We start from the raw sequence: 27,999 nt of genomic DNA, 5'->3' as shown, positions 1-27,999 counted from the left end.
TCCAATTAATTTATTTCAATTCATTAACGTTGCAAAAATACGATGTGCAACAAATCAGGACACAAGTTATTGTATTCCTAACAAGTCAGAGAAAAAGAAAATACTACATCTTCTTAGTAAATCAAGACCAACCTTAGTATTTCTTACAGGGACCACATCAACATCTTGCACACACAGTCTTCAGAACTGAATTTCTCTCACTGTAAAAGGAGAGCACTAGGCTATGCAACATTATCTGAACAGTGATAAAATGATCACAGTACATTAACTGTGTCTAAATGACAGCATGTGAATTTATGGTAAGAAAAATGTATTAATCTTTGAAATATATATCAAAGTGCATTAGTGTCTAACGAACTCTGAATTGTGTTCCATGTGCCCCAAGGGCTGTGCAAGTCAGTACCCTGAACACCACAAATATTTACTAGCTAGTTTATGTATATAAGCTGTTTAAGGGACATAACTTCAGAAAATTCAAATACAAAAAGTGCAGTAGAGTAGCTAATTAACATTATTTTCCAAGTTCCTCCTTAGCTACACTGAATGTGAAAACGCATAAAAGTTTCAAAATGCAAATGTTTTAACCTCTTGTAGAATGTCTTATAAAATAGAATTAGACAGATATTATAATAATTCTTTAGTAAATGAAAGCATTAAACTTTGATTTTCTTCTGGTGTTTGATGTGTTATATTAAGTGCTTCATGTAAACTTTTCATAAAAGTAGTTCTCAAAACATAAGAAATTAAGTAGATCTATCATATATAGCTGCAACAAAGTAACAGTTCTGTTCAAATTTTAGTGTCACTCCTTGCTGGTCAACACATTATTTTCAATTACCATTAAGAATTTTAAAGGATCACATTACTGGGACTCACCACTGATATGATTCTAACTCATTCAGAATCTTGGGATGGGAAGAGGGGGATGAAAGACTCTCCAGGTAATTCTTCCTTACTATTAGAACACTGAGAATCTCCCACTTCTCTTACCAGCTGACCTTCTCATGCAAGTCTAAGTCCTTAACTCTTTCTCCCAGCAACTCAAATTACGCAATCCCTGTTCCTACAAGATAAACTCTAACAGAATAGTTGGTCTAACTTTTAAGTACATTAATTCCTCTAGCTATCCCACCCTTCTGACATTTGTGATCCACTTCTCAAATAGCTATACAGGATGAGAAAAAATAGGCATGAAAACAAAACAGAATGTGGTAGCCATAACTACCTATTTTCAGTCTATTTCCTCCTCCTCCTGTAGGAGCAATGTCAGCAATTTTCCACGTATCACATGGGGAAAAGGATGAAGCTGCTGTCACCTTATATACAACTTTACCAATCTCATTAGGAAACTGGACATATCCTAATGCTAATTTTTAACTATCAATTGAAGAAATCTAAAAAGCCCCTTCTCCTTTAATTCAAACACTTTCAAATTCCCTGAGCAATCACGTAAAAACAGCCAGAGTAACACAGTCATTTAAAAGAAGACTCTCAAAAAAGCAGATTCCTTACCTTTTTAAATTCTGGAATTGCAGTTGAAGAAAGTCTAGCAACCTATATATACCTGTCAATCAGCAAATTTCAGTATTCAGTATAGTTACTAAAGAGTGATGTCCATTTTGGAACAATACATTAAATGTTTACCAGCTATGTCAAAAGTAACGTAACCCTACACTTCAATCTGAGCATTGTAATTGCTGACCCCCCCTGTTTAAACTTGCTTTTGTATGAAGAGACAAAGCAGAGGAAAATATGAATTTTCATTGTAAGTATTACCAGCCTTTGCCCCCTTCACTCCACAGTCTTATTCACATATTCTGTATGTAGCCTGCAGGTCTTCCTGATTGATACAAGAAATGGTACCAACTGCTGCCATATACAGCACTCCCCTTAACAAGGACACATTCAGTGGAATCTTAGCTAACTCATTATCCCTTTATAGTTTTCTTTCTCTTACTTCCTTGTTTTGTTATCTTCCTTTCCAGGTCCTGCCAGGCCCTACTTGGAATCATATTTCTTTATACTCCCCCCACCCCCAGTTAAAGACTATTAAGCTTAAACTGTGGGATCAATATAGTATCTTCCCTTGGTGCTAATAAGGAATATGACCAAGGAGAACACAATCAGATTACTTTATAAGAGAAACTTTTGACTAAGAAGAGGCACTCAGAACCTAAACACAACAAAAAATAGTGGCATAAGCATCAAATTAAACAAGTTAGAACCATGATCCCAGCAGAAAGATAAAATAACACAATTTTATGTACTTTCACCTCAATCACTAATGGAAAATTAAAACTGAATGATATGGGGAAAATGTCACATAGCTAGTAATTACAAATAACCAGTTTAATAAATGCTTTTCCTCTGACCTACTTGTTATGATCTTAAGTCTCACAGCTATGAAACATTACGGGGCATGTCCCTATACCAGATTTCATCAAGGTATAGGTTAGAACAGGTATTCTTTTAAATCTAGTGATTCACAGCACATCCCTTTGGTTATATCCCAAATGGTATCACTGTTCCCTCTAAATTTTAATGTTCTGATAGAATATAGGCTATCTCTACTTTAAAAAAATATGTAGGAAAATGCACCACTTTTGCAACGAGTTGTATCTATAATCAGGGACGATGCTTGCAAATGCAAAAGTCAATAAACAGTGACGTGTTGCAACTGAAGAACTGGGTACTTAATGTGGAGGAAAGCCACCTATTTAAAAAGCTCAGCCAGGTTTGACTGAGACACAAATTTATAGATGAAAGACTACTTTTACTGATGAAAGGTCACTTAAAGCACTCTACAAATATAGACTCTAATCACAATTAAATTCAATATGATCTTTTATTCGTAAATTCAGAAGGAATGCCTAAACTGTTACTGTTAATTTGCTTTTTGAACACAAAGTATTTCTAAGATCTGAGCAAGCAATAATGGTTTTAGCTTTATTGACTATAGTGACATTAGTTCAGGATCTGCCTACAGCAGCTGGATCCAAGTGAAGTCAGGAGGCTGCTAAAGAAAGTCTCATCCTGGGAATCCTCCAGCATCTGCCATAATTGGACTTGGGTTACTGTGTCAAGTTTATGACTGAGGAGGACAAAAAGTAAAGGAAATTCTCTTTTGTAATAGAAAACTTTACACTAAAAACAGCAATGATAAAAGCCAGTCTAGGATAAAATAAATCCTAGAGGTTTAGCTCCTGCACTTCAATTTTACTACTCTTTTGTAAATTACCTTATAAGAAGGGCTGGAGTGTGGTGTGACCCTTAAATCAGGCAGGTACTAAGTTTACCAAATGTATAAGTCACACAAGTATATGACACAGTATTAGACCAACCTGTTGTTTTCGAATGATTTTGTGGGTAATTAAGTTCTATCTGGGGCATAAATACAATTTCAATGCAGAGTCAAGGTACTTACCAAATTAAACAAGGAGTTCATATGCTTACACCAAACGCAAAACACCATAATATGATGATGCTCTAAGACTTACAAAATAACTTAATTTACAGTACTGTTAACATAATTCAACAGAAAATGGGAAAACACACCTTATCTGACTGGGTCAAACACCTGATATGAAAGTATTTTGGTAAAGTGCCCACATTGAAAGTAGTTAAAAAAGCAGCCCCTATTTTCTAAAGAAAAGTAGTGACAGTGAATAACTCATCACATTCTCTGAATATTACACTGCACTCACACCAATTCAGGAGAGTGATACCCTGGACACACAGCTTATTTCACATTAGTGAACAAACCTACAATTTTTATGCAGTTCTGACTTTTGGCCAGAAGATAAAATGTCTGATATATACATATACACAAGCCCCAATTCTTAACCTCTTAAATTCTCTAATTCTAAAAATGGCTTTTTGACTTGTCTTTATGTTTAAAAAAAAAAGTGTGCAATACACTTGTATTTGTGTCTGAATTAAGAAATAAATGTTAAGTGAGAAAAAAACTCAGAACGGTACTAATCTACTTAGATTATGTATATGACCTTTGGGTATTCATGAGAACCAGTTTAACTGTCCCTCACCTTATGAGCGTATTTTCTAAGTGACCCAGGAAGTGTATTTAACCATTTACAAAAACAAATATTTTAACATGCATTTTACAAAATCATGGTCTTATTTACCTGCATATTCTTCCATAAGAAAGGTATACATTAAAAAATACTGCTCAAAAACATAAAAATATATATTATCTCTTTCCTTTTCCATTTAGGCATATAAATATTTTACTGAAGAAAATGCATCATTTAATAAACAAATGCAAAAACTGCTTTATATAAAGTGTGGTTCTCTGCTATTTAGCAATATAAAATATAAAATGATTACAATATAATTAGCTAGTAAAGAGCTAAATTCAAGAGATCTGCAAACCAGTACAGCAGTGAACAGTCCCTTATACAAAAGTCCATTAAGAAAAAGTCAAGTCAGTTTTGTTAACAGGTTACATAAAAATCAGGACCAATAAATGCATTATAAATGCAAAAAAGCACTGCTTCATCAGCACATTCTTCAGTGTTTGGACTAGATGCCAAACTTACTGTTCACTTTTCGGTTCATCTTGTTTTCCATTAAGCTCTTGATCAACTCTATTTAATGAAAAACAATATAGATAATAAGATATCAGCAAATGAACAATTCTCTTTCTAAAAATAATGGCTGATTTTACCATAGATTATTATTCTGTTATATACAAAGCTTTGCAAAGAAGCAGACATAGTAAAAAGGTTACCAAACATTTTCCCAACCAGGAAAGATAATTTTTAAAGGCAAGAGGACACTGGCAAGAATGTGATTATTGTTTTTTTTTTTAAGATTGTAAGATACTTTATATACAAATGCATATAAACTTTATTAAAAGTTCAAATTACAACAGGCATATTAAAATGTTGAACTGTAGCATGGCTGAGGCAGGGAGCTAAGTGATCTGAGTGGCAGGAAAAATAATTCCCTCAAAAATGATGTTGTTAACTGAAATATTTAAATGCCACTAATGCCATCAACTGATCAACTTTTAAGTTCAGTGGTAAAAGTACATATTTATGGATGCCATAATTATTCTCCAAAATTTATTGGTACACTTAGAATGTGAATACTTTTTATTTATCTTGATAGTAAGAAGCCACAGAATTTAATAATCAGAAGTATCTAGATGTAGATTAAAAATATGATTGGATCAGGAGTAGGATGCATAGAGATCACATCAAAATTTAGGCAAGTGGGGATTAGAAGAATTATGTAATTACCACACAAAAATTATAGACAACCCTTCACAGATAATGTACAACGATCTCTTACTATTATACTTGTATATTTATATTTGTAGTAGTTTGAGTCACTGATGGAGGAGAGTTTAAAACAACTTGGTATGATATATGAAGATACTTTTCACACTTGTTTCCATTACTACAATCACCTGAACATTAGTGAGTCAGACCTAAAAGCCTTGGCCTGTGGTAAAGCCAGATTAACAACATTTTAAAATATTTTTTATATTGGTAACAAAAATCTGAAAGGTACATATTCTTGATAAGGCATGCAAAACACATCAATCTTTTCAACATGTGAAATATCGGTATGAACTAATTTCATAATCACTTTATTTTTAAACTCTGTTCAAATATTTTAACAATCAACATCTACCTGGCTACACTTGCACTGAGTTATTTGAAACAAACATCTAAAACATTTAAAACTGCTATATTTCAGCACACTCAGTTTTGAACCCTTATCACCAGTACTCATAGAAATTTCACCTTGGGTAATAAGCTCCCCCATGCAGTTTCTGTTAACTTGGTTTTAAAAACATGCCCTTCTATTTTTAAAACTTGAGTGTTACCCTTTTCAAGCTGACAAGGATTTATTATTTTTCAAGGCTAAAGAAACTCTGTACAAAAACTCAGAAGTGCCTAAAAGATATATGTAATGATTCTATTTAAGATTAAATGAAACGAAAGTAAAAAAAAAAAAAAAATCAAGATAAAATAATATTGGTAGGTTTCAAACAATACATTTAAATAAGAAGTACAATTCTACTTTTTTTCTGATGCCTAAGTTACTTAACTAAGAATTTTGTAAAAAGGCACAACATAGCAGATTTCATCAACAAAGGCAATTCATTTTGAAATCCATGAAGCAGCTGGCTTCAAAATACTCTACAATTATAGACTACATTTTAAACTTCAGCCTCTTGTCTGGCAAATTCACACCAATGTCTTGAGAGGAACGAGAAATTAGCAAGATTTAAAATCACTGTCCTTATCTCTATCTTAAAATGTTTAGCTGTAAAGTGTCACATAGAAATGTAAAGCTATGACTCTATCACATGGTCAACTGAATTCTTGCTCATCAACAGAGCCAAAATGTGTTCAACGTTAAGAATATTCCAGCTCCAGTTCCTTACAATGGTCCAAATGATAACTACATACAAATCTCTCACCTTAACTCTTATGAGACTGTATCAATCTGTTTTGCTAATTTAGTTGTTAATATTTTAAAAATCCATTAACAAGTTAGATCTAAATCCTATAATTTTCTAAATTACTATATAAAATGGTAACTATTTTATACACTTGCCTTTCATCTTCTATGCCAAGATATTAACAGATGACAGTTTGTTATGCTCAAAGCAGAAGTATTCAAAATTAAATTAAAGATGGAAAGCAGAGTGTTTTAACTATTAAATGGTACATTGAACTTTTAGGTATTTTATCACATGTAGAATTTGACTAGTTAGCAGGCCATTTAAGCATACAAGAAAATCAATGTTGGTTAGCCAAAGAACATGTGCATTGCAAATATAATCATCAACCCCAGGGGGGAAAACTGATACATTAAAAAAGTGCACAAATATTTCAAAAGCGCAACTTAGAGATTTAAAGTATGGTGAAACTGGTAAGGTATTATAAATAATTGGTTTTCCAAACAGTATTCTTAGGAATTTACTGTCAGTATTTATACCAAAAGCAGGGAGGAGGAGGTGTGGTCTTTATTTTGTAACTGAGATTATTATGGTGTTAAAACAGAGTGAATCCAAGCCATACTCAGCATCAGGAACTTTGGATTCACTCTACATTTGAATCCTGGGGTATATTTATATTTACAAATGCTATTATCTTTGTCTACGAGCTAACCAACCAATAAGGAAGAGTTAGTCTGTGCAATGCAAATGGACTAGTCTAGATGCAACCCAGTCAAGGTGTGCATATACCTTTTCTGTTTCTTTTTAAACTTTTCTTCTTCATACCTTGGTAGGGAAGAGTTATTTTAGTAAACATACATGTTATGAAGATGAACAAAAACTCAAAAAAAGGCACTAAAAATAAACTCAAAAGTTTGCAGGCAAACCCAAAAATATTTAACATACTATACAGGAAGTCAGAACTGACTTAAGAAATGTGGTTTTGACACATTCAACAGACTAAAACATCACATTAATAGAACAAAGAAACATTTTTCTATATTATAGCACTGTGATACTCAAGTATTTATGTTAACAGTCTTCTACCAATTCCTTTTAGAAGTTAGATAAGTGAATTTGGTAAACAGAACAAACTCCAGCCACTGGAAAGTATTAAGATTAGACAGATATAAATATTTTACTTCCCTAATAATATTATTTGATGCCATGACAAGCTTACTCAAATTTGGAGACCAGCATGTTCAAGTCTGGAGAATGTTCCTTAGTACTAACCAATCAAGAGACCATCTCTTAAGACTGTAACTATCTTTAAAAATATAAATGAACCAAACCAGAAACAATTCCTCCTACTCAACTGATAGCCTGAAGAAAATGGTGACTTATGGGGAAAGTGTTGGAAAGTGTCTTCTTTCCCCTTTTCTTTGTTATAAAAACAAGAGCAGTTATAAAATAATTATAATATATGAAGGGAGAAAGAATGGGTACTGAAATATTTACCTCTTGCACATCAAAATATAAAGATCCAATACAATTAAAAAAATGAAACAAAACATACTGTTTTATGCATTCTGGTATTCCAACATATTCCATGGGGACAAGTTCCGCTAGTTCTGCCAAATTAAAGACGTATCTAATTTTTTGGCTGAATTTTGAGCTATGGAAAGAAATAAAGATAATTACCTTAATATTTCTGACCAACAGAACTGACAAGAAATTCATACAAGGAGTCTGTGGGGGTTTCTTTAAGAGTCAATGGTTCTCAGAAAATTACCTAATAAATGGTCTTGTAACAGCCAGAAGTGTTCTGATAAACCAAGAGGGATGTACAATAATGAGAGACTTTAGGTTTTTCCGTAACCTGGAGTTTAAAAGAAAAAGAAAAATTTTAAAGTTCTACAAATTCTAATGCTAGAAGAAAAGCTAAGACATCAGTAAGTATGTGCAAATTTATACAAAAAATTGAAAAAATCCTCATTCAAGAGCTGTCATTTGGATATGATATTCCTAAAGACAACAAAAGATAACAAACAAAAGAAAATGCACTCCTGAATTCCAATGGTCCTTCCCACTGCCACAAAATGAACTCTACTTCATTTACCTAAATTTATGTTCACAGTGTAGCCTGTTATTAAATGTCTCCTAATATACATTCACTTGTCTTCAAGACTGTCAACCAGGGGTAGAAGCCAATACTGAATATAAAAGTAAGCTCTTTTCATTTTTCAGGATGGAGGGGAAACTGTTTTTAATTTCTTCAACACCATGAAAGGCACTGGGCAGGCAGAAAGGTGAGAGGAGAGATCACCACAGGAACAGGCAACATGAATCAGATCTAATGTATTCTTATGGAGTCTAAAATTTTTATTGAAAGTTAAAAGCATTATCCTAGGGCTTCCCGGGTGGTGCAGTGGTTGAGAGTCCGCCTGCTGATGCAGGGGACATGGGTTCGTGCCCTGGTCCGGGAAAATCCCACATGCCGCGGAGCGGCTGGGCCCATGAGCCATGGCCGCTGAGCCTGCGCATCCAGAGCCTGTGCTCCGCAACGGGAGAGGCCACAACAGTGAGAGGCCCGCGTACCGCAAAAATAAATAAATAAATAAATTTAAAAAAAGCATTATCTTAGACAACTTAAAATGATGAAATAAAAACTGCTGTTTGGGCTTCCCTGGTGGTGCAGTGGTTGAGAGTCTGCCTGCCGATGCAGGGGACACGGGTTCGTGCCCCGGTCCGGGAAGATCCCACATGCTGTGGAGTGGCTAGGCCTGTGAGCCATGGCCGCTGAGCCTGCGTGTCCGGAGCCTGTGCTCCGCAACGGGAGAGGCCACAGCAGTGAGAGGCCCGCGTACTGCAAAAAAAAAAAAAAAAAAAAAAAAAAAAAAAAAAAAAAAAACTGCTGTTTTTATCATCATATTTCACACTTACAGTGATGACTAAGTATTAAAAAAAAAAAAAAAATCACAAGAACCAGCCAATGTCATGTTCAGGTATGAAGAGAAACCTGTTACTGGATCTGAGTTGATTAAACCTAGTTTGAATTAGCTGTGGTCAAATCAAACCAAATAGAGGATCAAAATTCCTTTCATTAGCATGGATGACTAACTCCCAGGAGAATACATTTCTAGAACTCATTCCAAAGAAAGATTACAGCTAAATAAGCATCTTAACTAACAAAATATACTAAGCACTATAAATGAGGCAAAATCCAGAATGTAATAAAATAGGAAATGTACTAAATTCTCCATCCTTTCCCAAAATGTAAATTATAGGAAAATGTTTGATGTGGTACAAAGGAGAAATAAAGAGCTATTTTATAAGTTTGAAAATAGAAACTTGTTATGAAATTAATAAATGTAATTTCTGAAGAAATACATGGTGACTTTAAGTGGCAACAGAAATAAAGTTTAATCTAATAAGGACATAATAAACATTATTCAGACTAGCTTTCCACTTGCATTTACAATACCTTCTATCAATTTGTTGATAGCATTTCCTGAGCCATCCCAGACTGGGCATTTTTCTTCGAGTTGTTGCACCATTTAAATAAACGATCATGTAGTTTTCTGCTACTAACAGCTCCAAAGTGCCAATAACGTACCTGTACAAATAAAGTCTTAGAAACATTGCTATGCAGAACCAAACCAGCTTATCCAAATAACACAATTCCCTTCCCTCCCCTTCAGTGAGAGCAAAAATTTAAAACAGCATTAGTTGGTATTATGGTTATTTAAAGAAAAAAAGTTCTTTTCTTTTAGAAATACATCTTAAAATGTTTATAAATGATATGATGTCTGGGATTTGCTTCAAAATTATGCCATGGGGAGGTATTTGTGGGAATAAAGTATAAACTGATAATTGTGGAACTGGGTGATTGTTAAACAAAGATTTAATATACTTCTCTCTGCCTTTGTATATGTTTGAAATTTTCCCCAATAAAGCACTTAATGTGTCCTCAAGTGTAAAATGAAGTTGGAACACATAATCTGTAATATCTCTTCCAGTTTTAAAATGACAATTCTTCTGTTGAGTTGGAAAATGGATAGTTTTTATAATGCCAAGGGATAGACGTAAGGAATCAGAACTAGGATTATTTATATTGGGTTGGCCAAAAAGTTCCCTCAGGTTTTTCTGTAACATCTTACGGAAAAACCCGAATGAACTTTTTGGCCAATGCAATAATTTCTACCCAGCTAAATAAAGTTCTCTTCCTTAAACTGGAGATCTAATGTACTCAATTCTGTCCAAACATTTTTGTGATGATCTACTTACTTAAAGAGATTGTCCATCAGGTATCTATAGTTAGGTTGACCACTTTCAGGCATAAAACAGACAGCAAACACAACAATAGCATTTAATCCATCCCCATAATATCCTGAAAAAGAAACCAGCATGATTATACTCTGAAGATGTTTCAGGGGATATCATTTATGGTTGATAAATTATAGTGGTGCATGTTCCACACATTTCTGAATCAAAAAGTATGGTTTTTTTTGTTCTGACCCTGTATAGTCTTACAGAGCTCTTTAAATCCTCTCTTCTCAAAAAGAGAACAATAAAATTTAAAGAGGAAAGAGTGGGCATAAAAACCAGAAACCCACTTAAATTAGCATACTCAGAAAGCTGCCTTATTTTAGCAAGTAGATAATAATCCAACCAGATACAACATCTGCAATAAAACATGCTTATGCAACTTCTGCTTAAAGTAGTTGCTCTTTAAAAAATAGTTTTACATTCAATGATGTCTAGCATTTTGTAGCTTTTAGGGTATTAAAAAGAAAAGATTATGTCTGACCTAAGTCTAAGTGAAGAAAAACAGCACTAAAATATACGTTTTAATTACAATCTCTAAAACATAAATGTTTTAATTCTCATATAGATATTAAGTTGTAACCAGCAACAAATACTTCCGCTTTAATTTTCATTCCTATTGTTTACAAACATGCACTAAAAAGGAACATTTCAAGTACATTAGAATATTCACTACCTTTCTTAATCCCTTAGTCACAAAACACCTTGTGGTAACTCAATAGGATAAAATGGCCCTAATTATGTTCTCCTAAAAAAATAAAGTGCTATTTCTCAAAAATGTTAGGTTTAAACAATGAGGCAGGTCTCACAACTTGCTTCCAATGAACTAGATGAATTAATACATGTCTGTGGACTTCGTGATCCATATTATCCTGTTTTCTTCACTGAGTAAGACTAAATTAGGCAGAATAATGTAACTGCAAATATTCAAGAGATTTGCTTTCAGATGAATGAAGACTACAGAAATAAACAGAATGCATTTGGCAGAGAGTAAATTAAGCAGAAACGACTATGTGAAAAACCCAATCTGCTTGACCTATGTGGCCCCCTGTCCTGAATTAGGATTTCAGGTAGTATGACATGCTCTATAGAGTTGTATTTTGACTACCACTAACACTCTGGTGCTATTTACACAGTGACTATGTAAACTTCTACATACAAGACAGTCAGACTGATAGATGTTATAACTGCACTTCATAGCTTTTCCTATTTGACTTGTAAATTTCTTAAGGAACAAAGCCTTATTTTTATATATTCCATAAATATGCAAAGTGGGTGTTCCAAAAAAAAATGTGGAATGAACTAACTGTCTACTTTGTGGTAAAGCTAAATGATTTGTTCAGGGTTTTAAGGCAAATTAAGATTCATATTTTAAAGGGCCAGGTTGTATTTATAAGCGCAAAAGAGTATAAGAACGTTCACAGGGGACTTCCCTGGTGGTGCAGTGGTTAAGAATCCGTCTGCCAATGCAGGGGACACGGGTTTGATCCCTGGTCCTGGAAGATCCCACATGCTGCAGAGCAACTAAGCCCGTGTGCCACAACTACTGAGCCTGCGCTCTAGAGCCTGCGAGCCGCAACTACTGAAGCCCCCGTGCCTAGAGCCCGTACTCCACAACAAGAGAAGCCACCACAGCGAAAAGCCTGTGCACTGTAACAAAGAGTAGCCCCCACTCGCTGCAACTAGAGAAAGCCTGAGCGCAGCAACGAAAGAAACCTGTGTGCAGCCCAACACAGCTCCCCCCCCAAGCCAAAAGCAAATGAATGGCAAAGACAAAAAATAAAGTGTTCACAGCAGTTTTAATCATAATAGCTCAAACTAGAAAATAACTCACAAGGCCATCAAAATAGTGATGGATAAGCAAACCGGCAGTAACAAGGAATGAACTATGGATACATGCAACAACATGGATAAATGTCAAAATCATTAGGCTGAGTGAAAGTAGACAGAGTGTAAACTATGATTCCAGTTACATGAAATTCTTTAACAAGCATAACTAATCACGGGGTAGGCATTAGAATAGTGGTTATTGGAGAGAGGGTATTCATTGAGAGGGAGAACCAGAGAATTTTCTGGGGCAATGAAAATGTTCTGTCTGTCTGGGGGTGTAGATTTTAAGTGTATATAGTTCTATGGGCATTCATCAAAATTCAGTGAACTGTACACATAAGATTAGAGCATTTCTTGTGAAATAAGTCAGACAGAAGAATGACAAATACTGTATGTCACTTGTATCTGAAATCTAAAACAGCTAAACTCACAGAAACCGAGACTAAAATGGTGGTTACCAGGGGCTGGGGGTAAAGGGGAGATGTTGATCAAAGTAAAAACTTCGAGTTAGAAGATGAATAATTTCTGGGGATTAATGTACCACATAGTGACTATAGTTAACAATACTGTATTATGTACTTGAAAGTTGCTAAAAGAGTAGACTAGACCTTAAATGTTCCCACCACAAAAAAGAAATGGTAATTATGTGATGTGATACAGGTGTTAGCAAATGCTATCGTAGCAATCACTTGCAGTATATAATGTGTCAAGGACTTTCCTGATGGTCCACTGGTTAAGAATCCGCCTTCCAGGGACTTCCCTGGTGGTCCAGTGGTAAAGAATCCGCCTTACAATTCAGGGGACTCGGGTTTGATCCCTGGTCAGTGAACTAGGATCCCACATGCTGCGGGGCAATCCGCGTGCCTCAACTAGAGAGCCTGCATGCCGCAAACTACAGAGCCCATGTGCTCTGGAACCTGTGTGCCACAACTACAGAGCCCAGGCGCCCTGGAGCCTGCTCACCAAAACTAGAGAAGAGAAAACCTGCACGCCACTGCTAGAGAGAAGCCCACACACTGCAACGAATGATCCCGTGTGCCACAACTAAGACCCAATGCAGCCAAAAATAAACAAAATAAATAATAAAACTTTTTTTAAAAAAAAGAAAGCAAAAGAAAAAAAAGAATCCACCTTCCAATGCAGGGGACGCATTTTCAATCCCTGGTTGGGGAATTAAGATCCCACATGCCGAGGGGCAACTAAGCCTGCGTGCTCTAAAGCCCACATGCCACAACTGAGCCCGAGGGCCACAACTAAAGAGAAGCCCACATTGCAACGAAAGAGCCCACGTACTGCAACAAAAGATCCCACATGCCGCAAGTAAGACCCGAGGTAGCCAAATAACTAAATATTAAAATTAAAAGAAAATATATATATAACGTATCAAATCAACATATTTTACACCTTAAACTTACACACTTTGTCAGTTTTATCTCAATGAAGGTGGAAAAAAAGGGAATATACAAATGCTACAAAAAAAGGATTACAGTAGCTCACTGTATATAAATTATAAATGGATAAAAAAGGGAGAAAGTCCCAGTTTAGGGGTGTCTAGGGATAAGGGTGGAAGGAGACAGTTTTCACCGTACACTCTTACACCTTTTGAACTTACTGTATGCACGTGTTAACAATTTTTAAATGTTGGCTTTAGCCTTTTACTTCAAACCTGTTACATTTCTAAAAGGACATGATGTTTATTATGCTTTCAAAATTATGTAATACCTCAAAGGAGAGATTCTCTTAAATATTCAGATTTCTGATATTGTATTAAAAAATCTGAAAAATCTTTGGTAACCATTACCTCCATGGCTAATAACTTTTTTATAGGGTTCAATTGCTTTCATATCAACCCTGTGGTCCTGTTCTCCAATTCTGAACATACGCCAGCGTCGTCCATCTTCTTTTTCCTCTGCTGCTGTATATTCAGTAATTGAGCCTTTCCTAATAACTTCAGTAGTCTTGGGTTTCGGAAGATCATCTGTCAAAATAAAAGGTTTTTGAATCACAGATTGTTATTTATAAAATAAAAATCAAATTACATGTTAACCACTTTACTATCGAATTAGATTGTTCAGAGAATTTTTTTATTATACCTTCTGTGGAATTTTATTTATTTTTTAACTTTTTATTTTATATTGGAGTATAGTTGATTAACAATGTTGCGATAGTTTCAGGTGTACAGCAAAGTGACTCTTTTCCCATTTAGGTTGTTACATAATACTGAGCAGAGTTCCCTGTGTGTGGAATTTTAAATATTTCTTCTGTAATAGAGGAAAAGGCTTATTCTTGATATAAGGCCATTTTGTTTTTTGGAAATCATGGTTAACTTGTTTTGAATTGCTTAATTCAGAAAGGACCTAATCGCAGTACAACGTACATCCACAAATTCAGAAACGTTAATTCACACAGCCATCAAAATCTTAGTACACTGGCCCTACAATGCCTTTCCAGATTCTAGTTACAACACTGTCCTTGACAGACAGTTACCACTATAGGTTACTTAAAGCAACTCTCTGGGAGCCAATGTTTTTTGTTGTTGAGCACATAAATTATTCCCCAAACATTATAATACCAGATAGAAAGTGGTTAACGAGTCAATGATTATTTCTCATTTGATCAGTCTTATAAAGCAGAAAATTACTGATAATATTCTGAAGTGTACATGCAAAAGTCTATTTTAAATTGACATTAGTCAAAGCACAAGCACCAATGATTAGGTATAATTTACATTTTAAGATTGCACTTTAGCTGATTTTTAATGAAGCAATGATTTTCGAAATTTTAGTATCATAGTCCTTACCAAAAGATGGGGGAAGGGGAAACCTACTGTATGTTAGTTGTTTGTTCCCAAGACAAAGCTGTTAACGGAAAATATCCTTCCAGGAAATGACTACAGCAGCATTAAAGAAAGAAGAGACAAAACACATAGGCAGAAAACTATTTCAGTATCTTTATAAAATATTGCTTATTACCGGATTGCATATTGAACCAGTGAAACAGGGAAGAAAAAAGGAACAGAAGATAATAGCACATTAAGGATCTTACTCTTTACTGCAGATAACATACCTAGTGATAAACACTGCTTTGAAATAAAAATCACTTTAAAGATGAACTAAACATATATAAATTATTAACAACTATAAAGATACTGTAGACAGCAATTATCTAATTAAAGAAAGCATGCAAAGCAAAACACATGCCAATTCCTTTCAATTCCAAATAACTAATGATAAAGAATATAAGGGTGGAGGCTAAGAGAATACATTAATTCAAGGTAGTTGTTTACAAAGTGCAGCACTATCCGGCAAACCTATTTAAAAAAAAAACACCTTCAAAAAAAAACCACTCCCTTCAGAACTCCCTCTCTGCAAATTCTTAACTACTTTTAGCACATTCCCTAAAGCATAAGTTTCTTCAAAGCTTTTCTTCTTAGTTATCTACTGAATAAAAGAACATGCCATAATTATCAAGCAATATTGGGAGCAACATGGAAAAACGTACGTTTACAGCATTGGGCAATTAAGAAAAAAATAGAGCCACATGTGTAATCTACTATAAACGGTTTTGAAAGCCATCGTATTCAGTGTTTAGCCGAATTTCATATCTTTGCAACAAATATATGAACTTTAGAAAGTATAACATTTCAACAAAATCCCTTAGCCACTGATTTTTTCAACAAAATCCCTTAGCTGGTTCATGATCAAGTTTTAAGTTTTTCCAATTATCCTAATAGGAAAATGCTACTATGTATGTATATAAACACGAACATTCATTAATAAAAGTCAGGTAAAAATAATGAAACACTTACCTTCCCACTCAAATTCATTACTGTCCTCTGATGGTGTATCTAAGTCATCTAAGTCAATCTCCCCACTTTCATCCAAATCATCTGACCACACAGAGCCATCACTAGGATCCAGGGTTAGGCTAATGTCAGGAGCCATTAGTTTCTTTCTCACTTTATTGCCATTAACTTCTAGTGAGCCTGGAATGGGTTAAAAAAAAAAAAAAAAGTGAAAGATATATTTAGAAAAAATGCTTAGATGTATAAACTGAATAAGAGAAAAACTTTAATCACTTTATTCTTGAGAAAATAACATTAATTAAACACAATTCCAAAGCACTTATTTACAAACTTTGGAGTTTGATCACTATTGCTTCTGTATCACAGCAAGATGACACATCTCAGCAAGGATATGCCTTTTTAAATAACAGCAGCAGACCTTATAGTCACCTTTTACTATTAAAAACGATCTCCTCTCACCCCTTTATGGTTGAAATTTCTAAAACCCAAAGGTATGTTTCTGAAAAGTATTCCAAAGCAATCCAAAAACGCTTTCCTAAACATTCAAATTACCCTTTGGCACCCTATGATGGAATAAAAACTGAGTATATTTTTTATCTTGACAAAGAAATGTGTTCAAAAAATAGCACAGTTAAAGTCTATCACTAAGTGTCAAGTTCTTACCAGGCTGACTCTCTGGTCCAGTTACAGCTAATATATCTGCTTCAATACTATCATCTTCCGGTAAAGGTCTAGAACACACAGACACAATTTTTAACCCAGAAATTAAAAAAAAATTTTTTGAAGTTCAAAGATCTATTAAAATAGCTTATAGAAACAATTATGTGGAAAACTGAATAAACCAATGTTTCTTAAGGTTTAGTAATTTACAAACCACTGTCAAAGAAAATTTTCAGACTGTCTGAATTGACTTACATATTTACATAAGCAACACATAAAAGTAGATATATATATTCCTTATGTAACTGCTCTTAAATACAACTACAAAACAAATTAAAAAATCATTAATCTACAAAACAAATATATTTCAAATGCATGAATTTAATGTGATGCATGATACAATGTACAATGAAGCTGAATTGTCACTCACAATGGGAATATGGTAATGATGATTACATATTTTGAGCTCTGCATTTCTTTATTACTATTATCATGCTATGCTATGCAATGACTCAGTACTCTCACCAGCTGTCCATATTCCAACTGCTAAGGAACCTTCTTTGCACTGGGATGGTCTTCTGACCAAGATGGCATGGACGCATCACTTAAATATAAAGTCTGCCTTTGCTCTTTTTCTCTTAACCCAACTGGTGCCAATACAATTGTAAACACAAATGCAAATGTGTCAAGGTAGCTCGCCAGATAACCTAGAAAGCTCTTCCTTGGTTACTTAACAAGCTTTTTCTCAAAATAAAAGCATACAACTTAACAATTCTTATAGACTTCTAAAGACCATCTTCCCCTAGAAACCCCTCAGACTCTTATTACCAGTATTAAATGAATACTTTGCAACACTGGGTTTCTTTAAGAAGCCTGATATTCATTTAGTAAGTCAGCAATCCCCAACCTTTTCGGCACCAGGGACCGGTTTCGTGGAAGACAATTCTTCCACAGACAGAGGGGCAGTGGGGGGATGGTTCAGGCGGGAATGCGAGTGATGGAGCGGCACTGAAGCGGCAGATGAAGCTTCACTCACTCGCCCTCCGCTCACCTCCTGCTGTGTGGCCGGGTTCCTAACAGGCCACAGACCAGTAGTGGTCCGTGGCCTGGGGGTTGGGGACCCCTGTAGTAAGTGACATCTCAATAAAGAAACTGTGAAGTTTTGTTTACTTGTTTTCATTTAAAAGCATTGCTTACATTGGAAAATCTTCATCTTGCCATTCTTCCTTAAGTTCAACACCTTCCATCCTCAGCCTGGACTCAATGTCAACTACAAGCTCCTGATAACCCAGAGAGCCAAGGTCCTGAAAAAAACGAAAAAAAAATTTATAGGCTTATTTTTCACTTTATCTGCTGAAAAGATGCAATAATCTTATACCTTAGTTCATACTTCCACCCTGATCATGAAATAAATTTAGTTGGTTGCAACTACAACTTTTTTCCCCCAAGAATTAGAACAGAAAACAGAGTGTATATATTCCAGTAATTACTGTTTGTAATAAGGGTATTGTGCAGTGAAGTACCTGCTTCCATTTGCATATATGCATGTGTGCCCCAGGACACGATTTAAAATTTATTAGGTACTGTAAATTATGTAAAAGCAATTTGCGGGATGGGGGGCACAAATAATAAAAGTAAATAAATATATGCTCTATTCTACACCCATAATTAAATTTTCTGTCCTTTGGAGAGAGGTTAATTCTAGAAATTGAACACTAGGTAAATAGCATTTACACTCACTTGATTCAGCAGAGTCCAAGTGGTGTGCTCTTATATTACTTCTCTATAGTTCCAATGACATAATTCCTGAGCCACTTAAAGAAGGCTATTCAGTACCTGTCCAGTAAATGAATTATGCTACGTTCTGATTTGCTTCATATCTATAACAAGCTTTTCTCATGTAGTTTAGCATGAGTTTTCAGACACTGAATTTGGTGAATATTTCTATTCACGCAACTCCATGTTTTAACTTAGTTTCAGTTTTTCCAAGAAAGGATGTGGGTGTTACTATCCGCAGTTTACAAAATGAAGGATCTAGAGTTTGGTATCGTTGATGGAATAAGAAATACAGGTTTAAGTATATTATTTAAGAAGTCATTAAGATCAACTGGTTAACAGTGCAACAAAAATCGTGACAACTTTAGGGGGCAAGAGGTATAAACGGAATATTTAGTTCACTTACATTAGAGTAAGTCAATAGATGTCTAAAGTTATCTTTTAAAAAAGAAGTAAAACATAGATGTCTTAAGAGATAGAAAGTATTACTAGTTATCACTAGCAGTTTTAAAACAAAGTTAAAAGTGGTTGACACCAGTGGAAGAAGAAATAAGGTGGGAGGGGGAGAAGATGCTATTCATGGTAAATCCTTCTAAATTATTTAACTTTTAAAACCATGTATGTATAACTTGTGGTCATATTTTATGGTTGCCTTATCTGCTGTGTCATTACAACATTCAAAAGATACACAAAGTTGTACCAAAAAACCATTATGTTCCAGAACAACAACAACAAAATTACATTGGAAATTTTCTAAAGTGTTAGATTTCACATAATAAACTACATTCATATCTCTGCCAAGACTGGGAGGCTCTTTTCCCAGTTTGAATTCTTACTTATGCTCAAGAGATTTCAAACATTCTCAAAAGGTCTAAATTGTTGAGGAACCACTTGCAAATAGAAAAAAGCCAATGCTGTCTTTTCTTCACCAACATGTTTGCTGGGAAAAGTCAGTTAATTTACACATAGGAGTAAGGCATTTTTAATTCTCCGGGAAAAACTGAGCCAGGCAATTTTGAGAAATGAATGGAAAACACACTTAAAATATAATAATCTTGACTTATTTAGCAGTTTCTCTGTTTCTGATACATAACCTATAAAGTAATCTGACACACCTTCAAGGACCACTTCATAGACTGTTCTCTGACAGCAACTCTTACTCTCTGTAGAGAGGAAAACAAACAAAAAAGGGATACCTACTTTAACAAATAATTTTCTATTTAGAACACAGAATTATTAGAAAAGACCCCCAAATTATGATCAATAAAACCCAAATACTTAATACTTATTACTCTAGAATTCATGTTCAAGTGAGAGTGCAGCATTCTATTACTTAAGGTTGAAAACTGACAGTCTATTCCAACTTCTATAACTTTTTTTCTTTTTTGGCTGCATTGGGTCTTCATTCCTGCGCACGGGCTTTCTCCAGTTGCAGTGAGCAGGGGCTACTCTTCGTTGAGGTGTGCGGGCTTCTCATTGCAGTGGCTTTTCTTGTTGCAGAGCATGGGCTTCAGGAGTTGTGGCTCACGGGCTCTAGAGCGCAGGCTCAGTACTTGCGGCACACGGGCTTGGTTACTCCGCGGCATGTGGGATCTTCCCAGAGCAGGGATCGAACCCATGTCCCCTGCACTGGCAGGCGGATTCTTAACCACTGTGCCACCAGGGAAGTCCCTCAACTTTTAAATTCATTACACTTCTCAGTGTTTTTTCAAATCTTTGATACTCACTATGAAGTGAATTAATGTTTTTTCCTAAATTTAATAATCAGAGCTTTCATTACTTAGTTTCACATTTTTACTGGGTGTTGGAAAAATAATAGGATGTTCTGAGTGGTTTTTTCAAATACCCCACATACTCAGAAAAACATTTAATATTTCAAAAATATAAGCGGTGACTGGAAGTTGCTACCACTATACTCCCAACATCTAGCACAGTGTCCGGCACATAATGGGTCTTTAAACATTAGTTAAATTTAAAAATAAACATTTAATTGTAAGGTTTAACATTGAATAGTAACCATTTGTTTTGCTCAACCTGTTAAGTTTTTTTTTCTAATTAAACTACATAAATAGTCTCCCTGTTTAGTTTTACCCCTCAAAAAGAGCAGTGAAAATATTTGGGGCAACCTACATACAAGCAGTGTCTATTTCTGTTGGTAAAATTATTCCTTGTTTGTAAGAGAAAATACATACCTTGTGAAATTCTAAAAGATAAACCATGTCTTTTAGCTGCTTTACCACTTGAGCAAGTCAACCACGTGAAAATACTTCTCTAGACACAGGCAGCCAGAGTCTCTCAGCTCATTTAGCTGATTCATTCAACTTTTACTTTAATATCATTGAGTCATGTGATGTTAATACACCCCAGCATATGGACATGGATATTTAGTTTGGGGATAATTAATTAAGCTAGTTAAACGAAACCTAGGAGGAGAGAGAAATACAGATTCACTCTTAACCATTTCATCACCAATTTTAGGGGAGAAGTACACTAGGTAAAGTTTAAATGACAGAGAGAGGACTGCTCTTAGAAGCACATTATCAGCAGCTGTAAGAACAGGAAACAAGACAGGAGCAATATAAGCACAACTACTCTGAAGGAAATCAGGATGCTGCTGATTCACAAGTTAATCGTGGCTGTTTTCCGTTTTTTGTTCATTGATTTGGTAAATCAGAATGGGGAAGTAATACTTTAAGATGCCAACTGTTAAAATAACCAAATGCAACAGGAATACCCTGATTTCTCAACAAATGTGTGGTAGTGGTGGTACATCATTACTTATGCCAGTTAGCAGTGGAGGTCACAGAGACAAATTCAAAAACAGTAGCTGACCTCAGTGAGGTGTGGTGGTAAATTCAACCAAGATGAAAACAGGGATTTCCCCATGCAGCCTAACAATATAACAAACAACAAACAACAATATAAGCAAAAATTGATTAAGATCATATTTCCCCATGCAGCCTAACAATATAACAAACAACAAACAACAATATAAGCAGAAATTGAATATTAAGATCATATTTAGAACTGCCTGAATTATCACTTACAATTTTACATGACAACTTTACTATTATGTAGTTTAACCTAGATGTAGGTGCTAATAACCAACATGTATGCTGAAATCAATCTGGCAAAAGGAAATGCTTAGGCAAGGCTTTCACATCCCCATTTAAAGGAAAGGGCTTCATTCTAAATATTTATGTTCACTTTTTCCTGTGAAGCTGGCAATGCTGGTAGCACTACAAGAAAATACTTTAGGCCCAGCCTATGTGTTTAGGAAGGTCACCAAAACACCTGTAAAAATCCTATATGCTTGTCATTGTTTCCTTGAGAGCAGAGTCATGCAGGTTTTTAAGAATGAAATGACACAAAGATATCATATCGCCTCACACTTTAGGACGGCTATTATCAAAAAGACCAGAAATAACAAATGTTAGCGAGGATGAGGAGAAAAGGGGATCCTTGATGGGAATGTAAACTGGTGCAGCCACTACGGAAAACAGTAAGGAGGTTCCTCAAAAAATTAAAAACAGAACTCCCATATGATCCAGCAATTCCACTTTTGGGTATTTATCGGAAGAAAATGAAAACGTTAACTGGAAAAGATATCTGTACCCTCACATTCACAGCAGCATTATTTACAATAACCAACAATATGCAAGCAACCTAAGTGTCCATCGATGAATACACACACACACACACACATACACACACGCACACAAAGGAATATTATTCAGCTATTTAAAAAAAACTCTGCCATTTGCAACAACACGGATGGACCCTGAGGGCATTATGCTAAGTAACGTAAGTCAGACAGAGAAAGACAACACCATATGATCTCACTTATGTGTAGAATCTTTAAAAAAAACCCCAAAAAACAAAAAAACAGAAAAAAACCCAACCCCCCCGAAACCAAGCTCATAGATACAGAGAACATACTGGTGGTTGCCAGAGGTCGTGGGGTGGGAGGTGGGTAAAATGGATGAAGGGGGTCAAAACGTACAAACTTCCAGCTATAAAATAAGTCAGTCCTGGAAATACAATGTATAGCATAGTGACTATAATTAATAAAACTGTATTAGATATATACAAGCTGCTAAGAGAGTAAATATTAGTCCTCATCACAAGAAAAAAAATTTGTAACTAAGTGTGGATGTTAAGTAGACGTATTGTGGTGATCATTTTGCAATATATTCAAATATCGAATCATGATGTTGTACACCTGAAACTAAAAAACTGTCATGTCAATTATATATCTCAATTAAATGTGAAACCCTATCAGAAATGTTAACACAAAATTCAAGAGAAATTACAATAGTGCTGTTTCTCAAAATTGTGACGATAAAGCACAGGGTAATTATGCCAACTATACAAGGTACATTATATTATCAGTATGCAGAACGTACTGGAAATGCTCTGAGACCTTTAAGAAGATTAAAGTCTAAAAACTGATCTGTAACACTTTTCTGTGGAGTTACAAATATTGGATGTAACATAAAATTATAACTTTGGAATATTATTATCATCACATTATACTAGCACTCTGCTTTATAGGATGCAAACTTCACATGGCATTTTTTGATCCACTATCAGCCAGGGTTAAATTATCGGATCTGGCTACACATATACTTCCTTTTTTAGATGCCTTTCTCCACTACTGCTCCTTTTACGAGCATTACACCAGAAGGAAGAGAACTACTTTCCTAAAGAGTGCTTTTCCCCTTTACTAACCACTTGTACATCCATCATCCCATGCGTCCCACCCAAAAACTTTGTGTCGTATAAAACACTGATGTTATTACACCCATTTTATCTTATATATGAGGCAAATAACACTACATTCTGGTTTCCAGATTAGACCTAGACTGTTTCTAATACAGTACACCGCCTCCAGTTCACTGGCAACTTTCTACAGAATAAGCCTGCAATGCCAGATATGGCTACACTTAGCTTCAAAGGTCCTGTAATGCCTAAAGACTACAATAGCACAGACTTATGATGATCTAGTTCAAGCCCCATGTTTGCAGAAGTGGACCTGTCATACTTCCTGTCTAAACCCAACAATATTAGGCTGCAATAGAGGAGATCATGAAAATCAAAAAGATTGTGTGGAGAAAATGTAAAATGATAAGAACTAAGGAGAAGATATGCAAAATCATAAGAAAATAGTCTGTAGGGTAACTAGACACGGTAACTTCAGTTATAATTTTGAGGAAACAACACCCATTTACAAATGGCAGAAATTCTTGTATAATTTTAAAGAAAAAATACGTTTAATTTTAAAAATTAAGTAATTAAGCATTAGGAGAAATAGCCTTTTTTTAAAACTCCGAAAAAAAAAACCACCACCAAAACACAATCACACTTCATTAAACTAACTACATGCAAGGCGCTACGACTACCTAGATGACAAAAGCCGTGCTCTCAAAGAGCTGCCCAGAACAGGGAAGACCAAGAGGGTTTCAAAGCAACGTATCAGACCCAAATACATTTCTGATTTAATAGGAGTTGCTCTAGTAGATCTCCAGGGGCATCAAGAAACTCAAACCACTTTTGCCAGGTACGGAAGTAAAAGGCAGTGTCTGAATCCACGCAGGAACTGGGCTTTCCACATATCAAGGTCCCTTAAAGCCCTGATTACAGATTCCGTGTCTATATTCCCGGAGGGTGTGGAGCACATTAGACATCCAAGTTTCTTTGTTCTGCACCAGGACCAACGCTGGTGACAAACAAGGGACCAACGTGCCCCCAGAGTGGGGGATGTGCAGAGGGGCAGAGAAGAGAGCACCACCCCTACAAACGGAAAAGGGGTGGGAGAAGGGGGGACGCAAGGGTGGCAAAAAGCAATCAGAAGCCTGGCCAAGGGCGGGGGCCTAAGCGGGGCGGGGATCCGGGAAGTGCCTCCGGGCAGTTTCCGCGGCGCCTCCTACAGCGGATACCGCTCTGGGCTTCCCTTGTCGGGCGGTCCGGAATACGCGCCCCTCGGACGTCCCCCCGTCCACTCCAGGACTGTTCCCAGCTCAGACCCGCCGTGCCCAGCCTTCCCGAGTCGCACTGACCCCGGAGGAACCCTTGGCCTCCTCGTCTTCTTCGCCCCTCCAGGCCGGCGACGCAGGGCTGACGGCCAGGTCGCAGAAGGTAGCGCCGAGCGGAGCCCGCTCCCTTCCGACGGTGAGACCCGGGCCCAGTCCCTCAGCCACAGCGGCAACAGCCGACCCGGATGCAGAGAGCTGCTCCGGAGGAAGTGACAACATCCCGACCTTCTCCAGACGCCGCAGCTGGCGGAAGCCGAGGCGGAGCCGTGGCGTCTTCGGGAAGCCTCAGGGCTCTTTCTCCCGACCACACCCTCAGCCGTTGGGTGGAAGGAAGGGAGGGAGGAGCTAATGCCTGCGCGCAGGCGCCCGCGACTTGGCCCGCGGGGCTGTCAAGCGTTTCTGTCCGGCAGGCGACCTGTTACACAACCCCTGCGGCCCTTGAGAGGCTGCAGGCGCTTCCTCGCCCGGCGCAGGACCGCCGCCCTCGAGTCTCAAGGAGCCATTTTTATATTCTTTATGTTTGCTTTACTGATCATTATGATAGCGCTATATAATAAAATAGATGCAAAAAGAGGAGGAAAAATATCAGATGTCTCACTGGGGAAGTTAACCTCAGAAGAAATCCTTAGAGTCGGGTAAACTTATCCCGGGCGAACAGCTTTATAACAGTGCTTTTCAAATTGTTACCAGAAAATTGGGTTCACCTCTTAGAGGGAGCTGAGCCAAAAGACAACCAAGGTAAAGATCAGGAGAAGGAAGTATTTATTACTGGCACCAAATAAGGAGGAAGCTGGGGAATCTCTCCCAAAGCAGTGTCTGCCAAGCAGAGAACTTAGGGAAGTTTTAAGCTAAGGGTTCATGCACAGTCATGAAGGGGCTTGAGCAGAGGAGACTGCGGCATAGAATTGGGGTAAAGGTTGACGGAGTCCAAGCTTTAGTTGATTGAAGTCACTTGAGGCTGAGAAAAGGTCAACATCATCATCTCTTAGGTTCCAGTTGATCTGGTGGTCGAGTGCTTCCGGCTAACCTTCACCATTGAAACGGAGCTGGGAGTCTTCACAACTGATGTATTATCTTTGCTATTGTTTCTTCTCTTGCCAGATAACAGTCATTTGTTCTTTTGTTCCTTTAAGATCCTTATTACTGACACCTGTTCAATGGCAAGCATTGTGGCCAGGCTTGGATCACAAAATGGCTTAGGCCTAAAATGGCTTCTCTTATGTCAAAAAAGCTGGATCTAGTTCTTTTTCTTCGGGGACCTGCTACCGTATCTGCTTACAAAAGTATATGTAGAGAACGATCAACTTATTATTTTTACAAATTTCCAATTAATTGTGGACCATGCTTTGGTAAGATAAAAAATTAGAAACATTTTATCATTAGAGTCAACAGCCATAAAATTACCTGCAAAATCGCCGTAAAGTTTCCTAAACACTTATTCTCAATTTCTGTACTACCTATCTCGCCGTGGACCAGTAACAAACAGTTCTCTGAAGGGCTCAGATCAATGGGCCATATTCTGAGTAGCAACACTGCTCTACACCTTCAAGGAACTAAGATTAATTTGGAGAATGTAATGATCCCTCTTAAATCCCAAACACTAAATCCTTGCAAAGGCCCAGCAGTCAACCCTTTGGGTAAGGCATTATGGAATGGTGGGGTTTGAGGGAACTGAAAAGCTCAAAAATTTAAATCATTGACCTAAAATGCAGCTCGCGGGTTTACATTGCTTTGGCAACATTTACCGCTAGCAGGGGGTTAAACTCTCTGTGTCTCATCTATAAAATGGGGAAAAAGTAATACCTACTTCATAGGATCTTTGTGAGATAAAGTCCTATGTATATTGGAACAGTGAACGGCTTTGGAATTATATATGTGTTAGGTATTATTATTTTCCTCCTATCAATTTTGTTAAGTAGCTGGCACAGTGAACAAACAAAACTGATCAACTAATAAACAGAGGGCTTTTTAAAATAAGTGTATTTATTTAATTTATTTTTGGACGCGTTGGGTCTTCGCTGTGCACGGGCTTTCTCTAGTTGTGGCGAGTGGGGGCTACTCTTCGCTGAGGTGCGCGGGCTTCTCATTGCGGTGGCTTCTCTTGTTTCGGAGCAGGGCTTTAGGCGTGCGGGCTTCAGTAGTTGTAGCATGCGGGCTCAGTAGTTGTGGCTTGCGGGCTCTAGAGCGCAGACTAAGTAGTTGTGGCGCATGGGCTTAGATGCTCTGTGGCATGTAGGATCTTCCTGGACCAGGGCTTGAACCCGTGTCCCCTACACTGGCAAACAGATTCGTAACCACTGCACCACCAGGGAAGCCCTGGTAAACCGACCTTTAAACAACTTCTTGGGCCATGCCCCTAGACAACAATTTCATCTTCAGTTAGATTTTTCATAGTTCCATGTCCTGCAATGAGTAGTATTCTCCACAGGGTGGCAGAAAATGATTTGAAATCGTATACAGTTATGTGGTTTTGCAATCTTTAGTTTCTTTTTCATTTCACTAACTTTATTGTTTAAATAAGTTTGGTCAGTATTTGCTTTGTTTTTGAGTAAGCCATTCTACTATTTGACTTTTTAATCCCCATCTCATGAATTATCTATTCTTATTGCTGAAACATTAGAAACTCAGATAAGGCAAGAAGGGTAGTCACTATTATCACATTTATGTATATCCTTTCAGATTTTTGTATACATATAACTATAAAAATAGCATATATTTCATAAAAATAAAATACCTAACAGTTTATAATCTCATATTTTCTTTTCATTTAAAAATATATCCTGGGTACTTCCCTGGTGGTCCAGTGGTTAAGAATCCCCCTGCCAATGCAGGGGACACAGGTTCAAGCCATGGTCTGGGAAGATACCACATGCCACGGAGCAACTAAGCCCGTGTGCCACAACTACTGAGCCTGTGCTCTAGAGCCCGCGAGCCACAGCTACTGAGCCCGTGTGTCACAACTACTGAAACTCGCGTGCCTAGAGCCCATGCTCCACAACAAAGAGAAGCCACTGCAATGAGAAGCCCGTGCACCGCAATGAAGAGTAGCCCCCGCTCGCCACAACTAGAGAAAGCCCGCGTGCAGCAATGAAGACCCAACACAGCCAAAAATAAATAAATTAAAAAAAAAAAAAGAATCTGGCTTGCAATGC

The 27,999-nt window shown here is 36.7% G+C and overlaps 1 protein-coding gene across 3 annotated transcripts; it reads right to left on the bottom strand.

The window, feature by feature from the left end:
* Window position 1: 1 nt before the first annotated feature.
* BNIP2 (BCL2 interacting protein 2) lies at window positions 2-25,256 on the bottom strand. 3 transcript variants are annotated; one of them, XM_060005869.1, is made up of 14 exons: window positions 24,872-25,256; window positions 19,928-19,975; window positions 18,234-18,340; window positions 17,040-17,107; window positions 16,380-16,556; window positions 14,373-14,549; window positions 10,703-10,805; window positions 9,900-10,031; window positions 8,208-8,294; window positions 7,992-8,090; window positions 7,226-7,261; window positions 4,557-4,604; window positions 1,513-1,564; window positions 2-200 (listed from the first exon to the last, which is right to left on the bottom strand). In XM_060005869.1, the coding sequence occupies exons 1-13, from the start codon at window positions 25,064-25,066 to the stop codon at window positions 1,555-1,557; spliced, it is 1,287 nt and encodes a 428-aa protein (XP_059861852.1). In that variant the 5' UTR covers window positions 25,067-25,256; the 3' UTR covers window positions 2-200; window positions 1,513-1,554. The 3 variants fall into 3 exon arrangements, with proteins under 3 accessions (XP_059861852.1, XP_059861853.1, XP_059861855.1); XM_060005870.1 differs by lacking the exon at window positions 7,226-7,261 and having other exon boundaries at window positions 24,872-25,255; XM_060005872.1 differs by lacking the exon at window positions 19,928-19,975 and having other exon boundaries at window positions 24,872-25,248.
* Window positions 25,257-27,999: the final 2,743 nt, after the last annotated feature.

The sequence above is a fragment of the Delphinus delphis genome, chromosome 2 (genome assembly GCF_949987515.2).
Source record: "Delphinus delphis chromosome 2, mDelDel1.2, whole genome shotgun sequence".
Classification (NCBI taxonomy): Eukaryota; Metazoa; Chordata; class Mammalia; order Artiodactyla; family Delphinidae; genus Delphinus; species Delphinus delphis.
Note: the sequence above shows the minus strand (reverse complement) of the source record. Positions and strands in the feature narration are given on the sequence as shown.